The 13617-nt window shown below is 39.3% G+C and overlaps 2 protein-coding genes across 2 annotated transcripts; both read right to left on the bottom strand.

The window, feature by feature from the left end:
- Nucleotides 1-4143: 4143 nt before the first annotated feature.
- On the bottom strand, nt 4144-5964 carry LOC136846367 (uncharacterized PE-PGRS family protein PE_PGRS10-like). The gene is made up of 2 exons (XM_067117167.1): nt 5953-5964; nt 4144-5304 (listed from the first exon to the last, which is right to left on the bottom strand). Exons 1-2 carry the CDS (start codon nt 5962-5964, stop codon nt 4144-4146), a joined length of 1173 nt encoding a protein of 390 aa, XP_066973268.1.
- A 3817-nt stretch (nt 5965-9781) lies between these two features.
- Nucleotides 9782-11931, bottom strand: LOC136846434 (uncharacterized). The gene is made up of 2 exons (XM_067117217.1): nt 11914-11931; nt 9782-11350 (listed from the first exon to the last, which is right to left on the bottom strand). Exons 1-2 carry the CDS (start codon nt 11923-11925, stop codon nt 9860-9862), a joined length of 1503 nt encoding a protein of 500 aa, XP_066973318.1. The 5' UTR covers nt 11926-11931; the 3' UTR covers nt 9782-9859.
- Nucleotides 11932-13617: the final 1686 nt, after the last annotated feature.

Below are 13617 nucleotides of genomic sequence, written 5' to 3'. Positions count from 1 at the left end.
CATCAACCCCCTCTGGGGTACGGATGAAGATAATGCTGTGTTCTTCTTTGGGTAAAGGGATATTTACTGGAGGCAGTGGGGCTCTGGGTTCTTGTGCTGGAGCAGCATAAAGGAAGACATTTCGTCTTACTTCAGGAGTTACGCATGTTCCATCGACATGGCGAACTTGTCCCTCAGGGCAGGTTTCTTGGAGGACGTCGATGTCAGTCTGAGACGAAAAATCTCCAGATAGCCCTGATGTAGCTACACCTCCGGGAATGTTATTGACAGAGATGTGTTCACTGACAGATAAGTGACCAGATCCAGAGGGGTGGAAGTGACCAGAGGATCCCAGTGCTATTTGCTGCCCTGGACCAGCAAAGGAGGGTTCAGAGTGCTCGTGGACTTGTCCTCCAGAGGTCAGAAGGCCATGCTGTTGAGAACCTGCAGAAGCAGTCAGTACAGATGTTTGTAGTCCAGATGGTGTGGGTAAGGGTACTCCAGGTGGACCAGGACGTGGTACATTGTAGCCCTGCAGCTTGGCTGCCTCAGCAGCTAGGAGGGCACATGCCAGGACCTACAATGCAATGAGAGTTCAGAGTGTAGTAAATTGATAATTTACAAAAATATTTAAATAGCATAATGTATATATATGTATATGTATGTATATATATATATATATATATATATATATATATATATATATATATATATATATATATATATATATATATATATATATATATATATATATATATATATATATATATATATAAGCATTAATATATTACAGATATCTAGTAAGAACCATATCAAGACTCGAAAAGATTCTTTTCCCATTCAAGCAAGGTCACGCTTAATGAAATTACTACGTTATTCGACTTGTAAAATAGAATCTCAGCATTTTAAATCTACCTCGAACTTTCTTACATTCTGATAAAATTTGGATAAGTTCCTTTAAATCTTTTGTATGACCAGAACGAAATTGCACGCTTGTCTAACGCTGATAAGTTTCCATGTCAGCAGAACTGATTTGCATTCGTTTTCTTGGATGTACCATTACTGATGCATATATGTCGATCAGTGACTTAACTGTTAGGCTATTCTAACACTACTGATAAGAACGAGTGTTAAGAAAAAGAAGAATTTAGTTCTCAGGTTCAAGAAACAGATCAACCTTCTATCCAAATCAAAGAACAAGACTCCGTCTCACCAGAAGCTTCATGGCGTCAACAGGAGAGAAGAAATGAATGTGTGACTGCTAAGCTTAATCTCCAGCTATATATAAGCCCATCCATTTCACCTCACGAACGCCAAACGCCATCTAGGTATGCGTCTTTCTCTCCCCTCCCCTTCCCCCCACCCCAAAAATCGTTACCTAACTCTACCTTTCCTCTCGGTAACTTTTTTTTTTTTTGATCTTGGGAAACCCTGCCTGACAAGTAGTATTATGTTTATCATAGGGAATTATTGCCAAGCTTTCCCTTGAAAGATTTTTCTTATTTGGATGATTCTGTTTGTTTTAATGTAAAAATTGAGCTAATTGGTAATTAGTGCTTGATTTGAACGCTCAAGACATATCGATGAATGATTTATATTAAAACACTTTAATCATCTACTCCTGTTTTAAACAAAACAAAGCTGCACCTGGCGAATTCAGCCGTTATACCAGAACCACATTAATTCAATGTAAAATGACAAAAGCATCATTTTGCTTCGTTGAACAGCAGATAAAATTCGCAAACGCCAGAATATACATATTCAAATTTATTCTTATTTATTGTTACGTTTCTGTGCGTTATACTGATGCATTCTAGCCTCGATAGTAAGGTTTGACTTGACATATTATTGTTGTAAAACTGTCGTACTTATGCACTAGCAAGTGTTTTGTTTTAAGGCTATTTTAAATCATTTATAAGTAAACAAATCTGAAGACTACACTGCAACCATGAGTTCCTTCTATTTGTCTCCAGCCAAAGGAATTTGAGTTCTTCAGAACTTTGCCCTGGGCCGAAGAAATGAGCAAATTTTTCTGAACTAAACCAAAATCCAAAACAGCCATAGTATTTTCTCTCTGAATTTTCCATAGCAACAAAGAAAATGCAAAACTTGACTCATGACAAAGGAATGTGAAAATTTTTGACTTCGTCTTCGTCCAAAAGGAATAAGAATGTTTTCAGAACTGTTCGTTTTGCTAAAGGAATTCTAAGCGTTTCTGAATCTTTTCCCCAGCTATGTATTTTTGAGTTTTATTCTCAATTTTTCTTCATTTCAGCTGAATCTGAATTCTGTCTCGTCTCATTACGTTCGTCTACATAGACACTTTCATCCACTTATAATCTCTTTCTCATTTTCACCGCGGAAAAATACTACAGCTTTCTGTCTACAATTGAGATAACTCTTCGCTGACACCTCACGAATATTCCATTTTGTTTCACAACGAAAATCATCAGCTACTGACAGGTATAAAAAAAGGGTGGGGGAGGCGAGAAAGCTTTCAGTCGATTTTAATCATCTCGTAGTGAGAGTAGAACATCCTAAACCCGTGATCTTCAACAGCCAACTACCACGTCCTCAGGCAAGTTGAGGCAACTTGCAAAATGTTCCTTGTAAAGCAAATACCAAGACGGATTTCTCGTCAAAGGGGATTTCTGTCAAAGACTTTCAAAACGAAATGGGTAGATCGAGAGCTATCTTAATGTGACGTCATTCTCGGACTTTCTTCCGAAAACTTTGCTTTAATTATTTTTTTTTGCAAATGGTCATATTCTTAATGGACGTATTATTAACTTTTTCCTGTCATGTTTTTTTTATTGTTACTCTTCTTCCTTCAAAGAAATTACCGACAATTTCCGTCTGTTTGTGTTTGGCGGTCAAATGCCATCCATCATTATTAAAAGAAATCTCTCTCTCTCTCTCTCTCTCTCTCTCTCTCTCTCTCTCTCTCTCTCTCTCTCTCTCTCTCTCTCTCATTCTGTTTTATTATTGTCTGAACTTGCAATCCCTGTCAAATAATTCAAAAGATTTCATGTTTTCCATAGAAGCGTCCAAGGAAACTGAATTCTGCTTCACTCTGACCATACAAAAATGCACAAAATACGGTCTAAAAAATCTATAAGTTAAATCTAAAATAAAACTTGGCCTCATTTTATTGTCTAAAAACTATCTCATTACATATGCTCATGCTCTCTTCACAACCGGATATAGGAAAAAGATTAAGCGTGAAGCTAATGTGCTCCTACCCGGTCAAATACCAAAAGTTACTCAAACTAGCAACAAGCTTTATCATTCTGGTATACGCGGCAATGAGTCATAATGAGGCCCGAAAGACAACTGGTACGTGTAAGAAGGAGCACTTGCCATATTTGATTTTAGACCAGCAGACGAATCAGATCATTTTTCACATCAGTGCGAAACTAAACTCAAATTTTGTGGCTTTTATTTTGTATTATCCAAACTTTCATGTTTTCAGGATAATTGTGACTGGCACATTAATCAAGATTGATGATCAATTAATTATTTGTGTGTCTGGTGAAATTTACAGATAGTTATCAATGTATTATCTAAGCAAACTCTATGAAGGCCCTCAACTTATCGGATTTCTGTACTTACCAGCTACATAATCAAGAATATTTTTTTTCTTTTATACCATTTTAAGTGATATACTCTTAAATAAGTCTCTTAAATTTAATGACAAGTGTAAAGAACAATTTGGTGTAGGTTAGGAACTGTATGAAATTACTTTTATTATTATTATTATTATTATTATTATTATTATTATTATTATTATTATTATTAAGTAGTTGAACTAATTAAATTAGTGCAATCTTAGACCTTTAGAGCTGACCTGAAAGTCTTCTATGAAATGAATTGTAAAACCTGGAAAATAGTACAGTTCAAGAAGTTGGACAGCTGGTGGGAAGCTGCCACTACATAAAGTGTACTGACAAATGCTTTGCACTCTAAAAGTCTCTGAACTAGCTATAAGAAGTCAAATCTAAGAGAAACTAGTAAACACATAATAGGAGAATTTAATAAAAAATAAAATGTATTTATATTGAATAGTTTATTTAGCAGTCATAAATAGTTAATTAGTCAAGCAAATTATGAAAGACAACTACATATCGATCCGGGCGGTCCTTTTCGGTTTAGGAGTCGAAGTGGTTAGGGAGCAGAATAGAGACGCTGAGGAGCGGCGCCAACGCTGCCTGTTGGCCGGAATACGGCTGCTGAAGAATCAGCAACACCACCAGCACCAACAATGCCACCACTGAATCCGCCTGCAAAGCCGTCAGAGCTCACTCCAGATGAACCTGCTCCTCCAAATGAAGGTGCTCCTCCAAATGAAGGTGCTCCTCCAAATGTAGCTGCTCCTCCAAATGTACTTGCTCCTCCAAACGAAGATGCTCCTCCAAATGTAGCTGCTCCTCCGTGACCTGAAAGAAGAGCTTCACCACTGTCACCAGATCCAGCGACAAGTCCGAAGCCACCGCTGCCTGGACCAGCTGCCCCAATGCCTAGTCCAGAGGCTGATCCGCCAAATGATGCTAAACCAGAGCTTCCACCGATGACCTGACCTTCTGCGTGGATGGCAGAGTTCAGGGCAGTTTCGAAGTCAATTCCATCAGGGAGAGTTGGGGTCTCTCCATCGGCGTAGTTCACAAAGTAAACTTCTGGGTTCTTGGCTTCAGGTGCTGGTACCTCAATGACTTTAGGTCCTTCAGCGTCAGATTCCTTGTTGAGTACGTAGATGATGTTCTTCTTCTTGGGTGGTGGAATGATGATGGGTTCTTGTTCGTCACTGTCCTCTGGGGTACGGATGAAGACAATGTCGTGCTCTTCTTTGGGCAAAGGGATATTTACTGGAGGCAGTGGGGCTCTGGGGCCTTGTGCAGGAGCAGTATAAGCAAATACTCTTCGTCTTACTTCAGGAGTTACGCACGTTCCATCAACATGACGAGCTTGTCCCTCAGGGCAGCTGTCATGGAGGACGCCGAAGCCAGTCTGAGACGAAAAGCCTCCAGATAGCCCTGATGTAGATACACCTCCGCTGACAGATAAGTGACCAGATCCAGAGGGGTGGAAGTGACCAGAGGATCCCAGTGCTATTTGCTGCCCTGGACCATCAAAGGAGGATCCAGAGTGCCCGTGGACTTGTCCCCCAGAGGTCAGGAAGTCATGCTGATGAGAACCTGCAGAAGCAGTCAGTGCAGATGATTGTAAGCCAGATGATGTGGGAAAGGGTACTCCAGGTGGACCAGGACGTGGTACATCGTAGCCCTGCAGCTTGGCTGCCTCAGCAGCTAGGAGGACACAGGTCAGGACCTACAATGCATTGGGAGTTTAGAGTGCTACAGTTAAATTATGATTTACGGTAATATAATATATCTACATCTCTCTCTCTCACTCTCTCTTATATATATATATATATATTATATATATATATATATATATATATATATATATATATATATATATATATATATATATATATATATATATATATATTATATATATGTATATATATATCACAAACATAAACAATATTTTTTCCTTACAAGCTAAACCCTGCTTAAACAATTTTTCATATTTGACTTGTAGCATTTATTTCTCTTTTATTTTAAATCGATCTCTAGTTCGCTTAAATTCTCCTAAAATAAAGACAATGACTTTTCTCTAAACCTATGTGTGACCAGAGCAAAATATTTGCATACTGATCGGTTCCCACAACAACGACATTGTTGTTCAAGGGTTTTTTTGGATATCCTAAGTCATTCAGGGATGTATATCTTTTATTAAAGGATATACATCCCTCAGTGACTTAGACCCTCATAGACATGCACACTTAGAAACTACACTTTAGCAGTCATTCAGCTACGATTGATGAGGACGGCTGCAAAGAAGAAGTGTATTACGGGATCCAAAAACAGATTTAATCTAGGACCAAGATCAACGAACGAGATTCCATCTCACCAGAAGCTTCATGGTGTCAGCAGGAGAGGAAGGAATGAGTGTGATAGCTGAGCATAATCACCTGCTTTATATACACTGATCCATTTCACCTTCCAACGCCATCTTGGTCTCTATCTTACCCCACCCACTCTTTCCTCCAACTTCGTTACCTAATTCCACTTTTCCTCTTTTCTTGATCTTTTTTTATTTTTCGATCTTGGGGAAACACTACGTAAGATGATGAATTCAGGTTTTCATCAGCAGTTTTTCACAAGCTTTTCATTTGACAATATTCATTATTATGGTTCTTTGGTTTTATGTTGTATATTAAGTAAATTGGGAATAAATGTTTGATTGTGAATTATATGAGACATTCAGAGGGATGGTTTATAATATAGAAAGATATTGATCGTCACGTTCTCAGGGGTAGGCTACAGACCGTTAAAATAATCCATAATCATTTGCCTTCGTTAAACAGCAATCAAAAGTGGTCGCATTAGGCATAAACTAAAAGAGAAACGCATTCCAGTCTATCTTTTTTCTATATATTTTTGCTCATTTTACGAATATATTCCAGTCCCGATTTTAGAGTTTAACTGGTCATCTTTTATTGCTTTAAACTCTTCGTGCCAACACCCTCGTTTACCTTCTTTTATGAGGCTATATGGAACAATTTATCATTATAAAACAGACCTGGAAACTACTTTTGCAACCATGGGGTTCTTTGTAATTTGTAATACGAGTTTCTCCCAGTAGGACGTTGGTGCCGTCAGCGCACTTCATGCGGTGCACTGAAGGCATTGCTTAAGGTTCTTTACAGCGTGCCTTCGGCCCCTAGCTGAAACCCCCTTCGTTCCTTTTACTGTACCTCCTTTCATACTCTCTTTCTTCCATCTTACTTTCCACCCTCTCCAAACAATTAATTCATGGTGCAACTGCGAGGTTTTCCTCGTGTTACAGTCAAACCCTTTACTGTCAATTTCCGTTTCAGAGCCGAATGACCTCATAGGTCCCAGTGCTTGGCCTTTGGCCTAAATTCTATATTCAATTCAATACGAGTTACTCTACAGGAGTTTACCCCGTGTCAAAGAAACAAGACAATTCCCCCTGAACTTCACCAAACCGCAAGAGACAGATTTTTATTTTTCTGAGAATATTCCCTTGCATCCAGAAAGAGTAAAACCTCGACTCGTGTCGAAGGAAAATTAGATTTTTTTAAACATCCCCTTCCAGAGGAAATGAGAGGTTTTGTGAACTTCGCGTCGTACTGAAGAAATGTTAGGTTTTCCGGATGCTGTCGACTTCTAATAGAATTTAGAGGTGTTTTTCCTGAATTTGCCTTCGTGTCTGCTGAACCTGAACTTTGTCTCGTGTCGAGGAAACGGGAGTTATTATTATTATATATATTTTTTTTAACTCTTACCCGTGTCAGCTGTATGTAAACCTGTTTTCATGCCAAGGAAATATGAGGAATGTGTAAACTCTGATTCGTAGAAAAAAAAAAAACTTGGATGTTTCTGGAACTAACATTCCGCAAGTGACAGTTTGAATGAGCAAGAGAAATAACTAATTATTAATCAAAGGGAAAGCAAATGACCTGTTTTCACACAGTCTCGAGTAACTCTCCCTGAGCGAGGGGCAGAAGGAAAAGCAGAAAGCAAATCATTTCATGGCAATTTTATTTGATATCAACACTTTCTCGTGATATTAAATGGAAAAATAAAGTCCGCAGTAGTATGTATGAAGTATATTGCTATATACAGGAAGCTTTCGCCAACTTGATCAGTTGGCCTATCAGCCTGGATTCAGGCTGAAGAGGCCAACCGATCAAGTTGGCAAAAGCTTTAGTTTCATGATATTTTACAAAGGGGGGAAAAACAGGTGATATAGGTGTCTTGCAAAATGAACACGACCTTTTTTTTATTTATGGTTTATAAACAGAGAATGTAAGTACCGTTATCACTGTCAAGGTTGATTTTGAGATGTTTCTGCTCCTGCTGGATAGGACAATATCAAGAACAATAACTATGATGTTAGTGATAACAGCATGAATTACAAAATGAACAGGAATAACAGTAGCCATTAGTTATAAGATCCTTTGTTTAAACACAATTATCCGCATCTCACGTTACTCTCATTTTCACCGGAGATAAAAATACGACAACTACCTGTCTACGATTAATGAAAGTTAAAAGTAGTACCTCACAAAAGTTCATTTCATTCCACAACGAACACCATCAGTTACTGAAAGCCTGTCAAGATAAAAGAGACGAGAAAGCGTCAGTCAATTATAATCACATCCTCGCCCCATGAAGATTAACAGGCAACTAACTGCCTTTTCCTCCGGCAACTTGCAAAACGTTCGTTGTAAAGGAAATACCAATATCGACTTCGCGTCAGAGGGGAATTCTGTCAAAGATTTTCCGGACGAAATGAACGCGTACCTTTATGTGACATTCTTGTATTCTCTTTCGGTATCTTTGCTTTAGGTCATATTCCCACTTGAAATTACCAACTTCTTCCTGTCCTGTTTATCATTGTTACTCTCCTTTCTTCTACGAAGTTGTCGCCAGTTCATCTGCTAACGTTCAAATACCGTTCAACATTGTTAAGAGAAAAGGCTCTCTCTCTCTCTCTCTCTCTCTCTCTCTCTCTCTCTCTCTCTCTCTCTCTCTCTCTCTCTCTCTGCTTTATAATTTTCTAACTTTGTATTCCCCCTCAAAATATTTAAAAGATTGCGTGCTTTTTATCGAAGCTTTCAAGTATATTCTATAGGAAAATGAATTCTGCTTCATTTTTAACATATAAAAATGGTCGAAATTTGCTCTAAAAACTGTAAGTAAAATCTAGAATCAAATCTAACCTCATTTCATTACATAAAAACCAAGTTCAAACTCATCCTTAACATTTTGTAAGATCATGATCACCCCAAAACCGGATATAAGAGAAAGGTTGACCATAACCTACAGCATTCCTACCCCGTCAAACACCAAGCGTTAGTAGAACCGGCAACACACTTTAGCAGCCTAGTACGAGAGGTAATAAGTCACAATGAGGCCCGAAAGCCACCTGGTAAGTGTCAGAAAGAGCACTCATCATTTTGACATTAAATCAGTAGGCCAAATCAAATAATTTTTTGCATTAGTTCTAAATCGAACTGAAATAATATAACTTCCACTCTGTATTATCAAATCTTTAAGGTCCTCAGGATAACTGGGATTAACTTATTACTTGCGATAACAATGCATTTTCTTTATCCTCTATGACGGAGTTAAACTTAGCGGGTTTCTGTACTTATCACCTTACATAATATTAACTATTTTTTGCTCTCCTACCATTTTGGATATAAAATATTCTTAGATAAATCTCTTAAATTGAATGTGAAATGTAAAGTTTAAGTTAGGCTTAGATTAGCAACTCTGTGGAATTCCTGTTAGCTGTAAGATAACTGGGAAATATTGAAGTGCAGGGTATGATATAGAGTCTGTGTTACACTCTTACTTATCAAAAAGCCAGACCACCAAAGCAACTGGTAAGCTGAGCTGCTACTATTATTATTATTAATTATCATTAATATTATAATTACCATGAAGTAGCTGAACCAATCAAATTTGAGCATTTCCAGATCTGCAGATTTGAGCTTATAGTCTTTTCTGAAATGAATTGCCAAAACTGGAAAAAGGCACAATTCAAGAAGCTGGACAGCTGGTGGGAAGCTGCATACAGCTCACATTGTACAAAGTATACCGACAGATGCTTTGTACTCTAAAAGTCTATAAAATACCAAATAAGAAATCAGGTCTGATAGAAACTAGTATTTAATGTATAATTTATTCAACGGTCATAAACAGTTGATTAGACGAGTAAATAACGAAAGACAATTAAATATCGATTCGGACGGTCCATATCGGCTCGGGGGTCGAAGTGATTAGGGAGCAGAATAAAGACGTTGCGGAGCGACACCAAAGTTGCTTGCTGGAGCCTGGACTGCAGCTACTACTGAGGGACCAGTAACACCACTACTGAATCCGCCTGCAAAACGATCATTTTTTACAAAGTTGTGTGAAGCACCAGAGCTCACTCCAAATGAGGTTGCTCCTCCTAATGCAGCTGCTCCTCCTGATAGACCTGCTCCTCCTGATAAAGCTGCTCCTCTTAATGGAGCTGCTCCTCCTAATGAACCTGCTCCTCCTGATAGAGCTGCTCCTCCTAATGGAGCTGCTCTTCCAAATGAAGCTGCTCCTCCAAATGTAGCTGCTCCTCCTGACAGAGATGCTCCTCCTAATGAAGATGCTCCTCCAAATGAAGCTGCTCCTCCAAATGGAGCTGCTCCTCCAAATGTACCTGCTCCTCCTGATAGAGATCCTCCTCCTAATGAAGATGCTCCTCCAAATGAAGCTGCTCCTCCTAATGGAGCTGCTCCTCCAAATGTACCTGCTCCTCCAAATGTACCAGCTCCTCCTGATAGAGATGCTCCTCCTAATGAAGATGCTCCTCCAAATGAAGCTGCTCCTCCAAATGTAGCTGCTCCTCCGTGACCTGAAAGAAGAACTTCATCGCTGTCATCAGATCCAGTGACAAGTCTGAAGCCACTGCTGCTTGGACCAGCTGCCCCAATGCCTAGTCCAGAGGATGATCCGCCAAATGATGCGACACCAGAGCTACCACCAATGACCTGACCTTCTGCGTGGATGGCAGAGTTCAGGGCAGTTTCGAAGTCAATTCCATCAGGGAGATTTGGGGTCTCTCCATCGCCGTAGTTCACAAAGTAAACTTCTGGGTTCTTGTCTTCAGGTGCTGGTACCTCAATGACTCTAGGTCCTTCAATCTCAGATTCCTTGTTGAGTACATAGATGACGTTCTTCTTCTGGGGTGGTGGAATGATGATGGGTTCTGGTTCATCAAGATCCTCTGGGGTATGGATGAAGACAATATTGTGCTCTACTTTGGGCAGAGGGATATTTACTGGAGGCAGTGGGGCTCTGGGTTCTTGCGCAGGAGCACTATAAGCAAATACTTTTCTCGTTATTTCAGGAGTTACGCATGTTCCATCAACGTGACGAACTTGTCCCTCAGGGCAGCTTTCATGGAGGACGTCGATGCCAGTCTGAGACGAAAAGCCTCCAGATAGCCCTGATGTAGATACACCTCTGGAAATACCAGATCCAGCTTGATGGAGGTGACCAGAGGATGCAAGTGCTATTTGCTGCCCTGAACCAGCAAAGGAGGGTCCAGAGTGCCCGTGGACTTGTCCTCCAGAGGCTAGGAAGTCATGCTGATGAGAACCTGCAGAAGCAGTCAGTACAGATGGTTGTAGGCCAGATGATGTGGGAAAGGGTACTCCAGCTGGACCAGGATGTGGTACATTGTAGCTCTGCAGCTTGGCTGCCTCAGCAGCTAGGAGGGCACAGGCCAGGACCTGTAATGTAATGGGAGTTTATAGAAGGTCCAGTAAGACATATATATATATATATATATATATATATATATATATATATATATATATATATATATATATATATATATATATATATATATATATATACATATTAACATGAATATATTTTAGCTATGAAGCAAGAGCGACATTAAGAAAAGAAACTATACTCTCTGCATGCAGGTAAAGCCATGCCTAGAAAATTTTACTACAATATTCGACTTGAAACATTTTAGATTTCTTATTCTGTCTTCAATCGTCTTCCGTCGAAAATCCTGACAAAATTAAGATTATGAATTTACTTTAAGAGTTTATGTGACCAGATCGAAATGAGATGCCTGTCTGATCTTGATCAGTTTTGCAGGAAGTAATACAGAACCACTTGTGAGTCGATTGCTGACTTCGACCTTATTACTATGCAGACCTATGAACTATACTTTAACTGTCACTCGACTAAGGTTGATGAGTGCAACTACAAAGTATATTATGAGTTCTAGAAACAGATCAATCAACGATCAAGATCAACGAAAGAGACTCCATCTCACCAGAAGCTTCATGGTGTCAGCGAGAGAGGAATGAATGTGACTATGAAGCATAATCGCCTGGTATATATACACGCACCCATTTCACCTTGGAAAGACCATCTCGGTCTACATCTAAGCCCCTCCCTCTACGCCACTACTTGACCTGACTCCACCTTTTTTCCCTCTTTTTGTTTTTCCTTTTTATTTTGGGTCTCCGGTGCCCTCCGCTTCGACCATTCTTTCCCTCATCTACCTGACCATACCTTTCGTCACAGCTCTCTCTCTCTCTCTCTCTCTCTCTCTCTTCGTTGCCATTCCTTCTACGCCTAACATGGCAATGCGTCCCGATACGTGAACTATTTCGGGTTCGATAGTAGACAAATATTTTGTCAAATATTTCTGTCGTTCTTGGCCGGTCGTGATTCAGCATTTCTCTAGATTTCGCCCATGTCCAATCATACCGCTCGCTCTACATTTTGTCCGCGGCAAAGGAAGTCATAGAATAGCTTTGATGTCGAGGAATAATACCGAAAATTATTTCTTTCATACTTATTTTATTTGCCCCGCCGTGTAATTTTCGCTTAATTTTTTCGCTGTAACGACGATGCTCTGATATACCCGAGACAATGGAAATTACGCGAGGAGTATCGCTAAGAACTCTTTTGAAGTATATTTATGATTGATTAGTTTACCCAACTGGCGTTACAGAGTCATAGGTCACTGAAGAAAGAGAGGTACATCAAAGGGGAGGAAATTTTATCAGTTAAACATTTGTGTAGGCTATTCCTTTCATTGTCTGTTTATCATATGATCAAATCCTAATGAACAGAATAACCTGAATTTGCATAGGTTTCTCATTATTGCAGAGAGAGAGAGAGAGAGAGAGAGAGAGAGAGAGAGAGAGAGAGAGAGAGAGAGAGAGAGAGTTTCTAACACTTAATACACGAAAATAGATGGAAATCTCCACAACAGAGTCGAAAGAGGCGGAATTTTATAGTTTTAAGAGATGAGAATACAATCATCTTCCAACTACGTACCCCTCCACCTATTTATATAGGCTTTTTTCTCTTTTTATCTTAGACAATGGCTGTAAGCGAAAGGTTTGAAAAACAGCGAAAATAAAATGAACTGCGTTCATGGAAAATTGCCCGAAACTCTTCTTCTTCACAAGAATATCTCTTAAACTCCCTTCTGGGACGTCTCCCTACCGATTAGTTTGCTTAGTGTCCCTGGGGCGCGATGAAAATTTGATAGAGGGAAATTCTGGATGACAGGTATTAGGAAGAGAAATGTCGAACGAAGAATGATTACCCTTCAAGACCCTGTGAGGTAAATATATATATCCCCTTAGGGCTGGTTCAGTTTCCCGTCGGTTGTACTGAATTCAGAGATGGAAGGGTTTAACTTGACCTACGATAGATGAAGCTGACTGAGTTGTGTCTGGTAACGCGTGTATTTTGAACATTATGATTTCTCGGAGAATTCTGTGACGTAAATTACATTTGTTTCTTGGGGATTTTCTGCAAAATTCTCTAAGTTCAATCAGAACTGATTAAATTACACTCTGTCTGTCGTACGTTCGTCTGCAAGAATTGTCAAAAACCTTTGTTGATTATCTGGCAGAACTTCGAGATTCTTTTCTTGAGATAACAGGAGCTAAATTTCGTTTCTAGAAAGGATGAAATACAAACATCAAAGCAAATATATAATCCACCATCTGCATAC

This window comes from Macrobrachium rosenbergii, chromosome 15 (assembly GCF_040412425.1).
Source record: "Macrobrachium rosenbergii isolate ZJJX-2024 chromosome 15, ASM4041242v1, whole genome shotgun sequence".
Taxonomy (NCBI): Eukaryota; Metazoa; Arthropoda; class Malacostraca; order Decapoda; family Palaemonidae; genus Macrobrachium; species Macrobrachium rosenbergii.
Note: the sequence above shows the minus strand (reverse complement) of the source record. Positions and strands in the feature narration are given on the sequence as shown.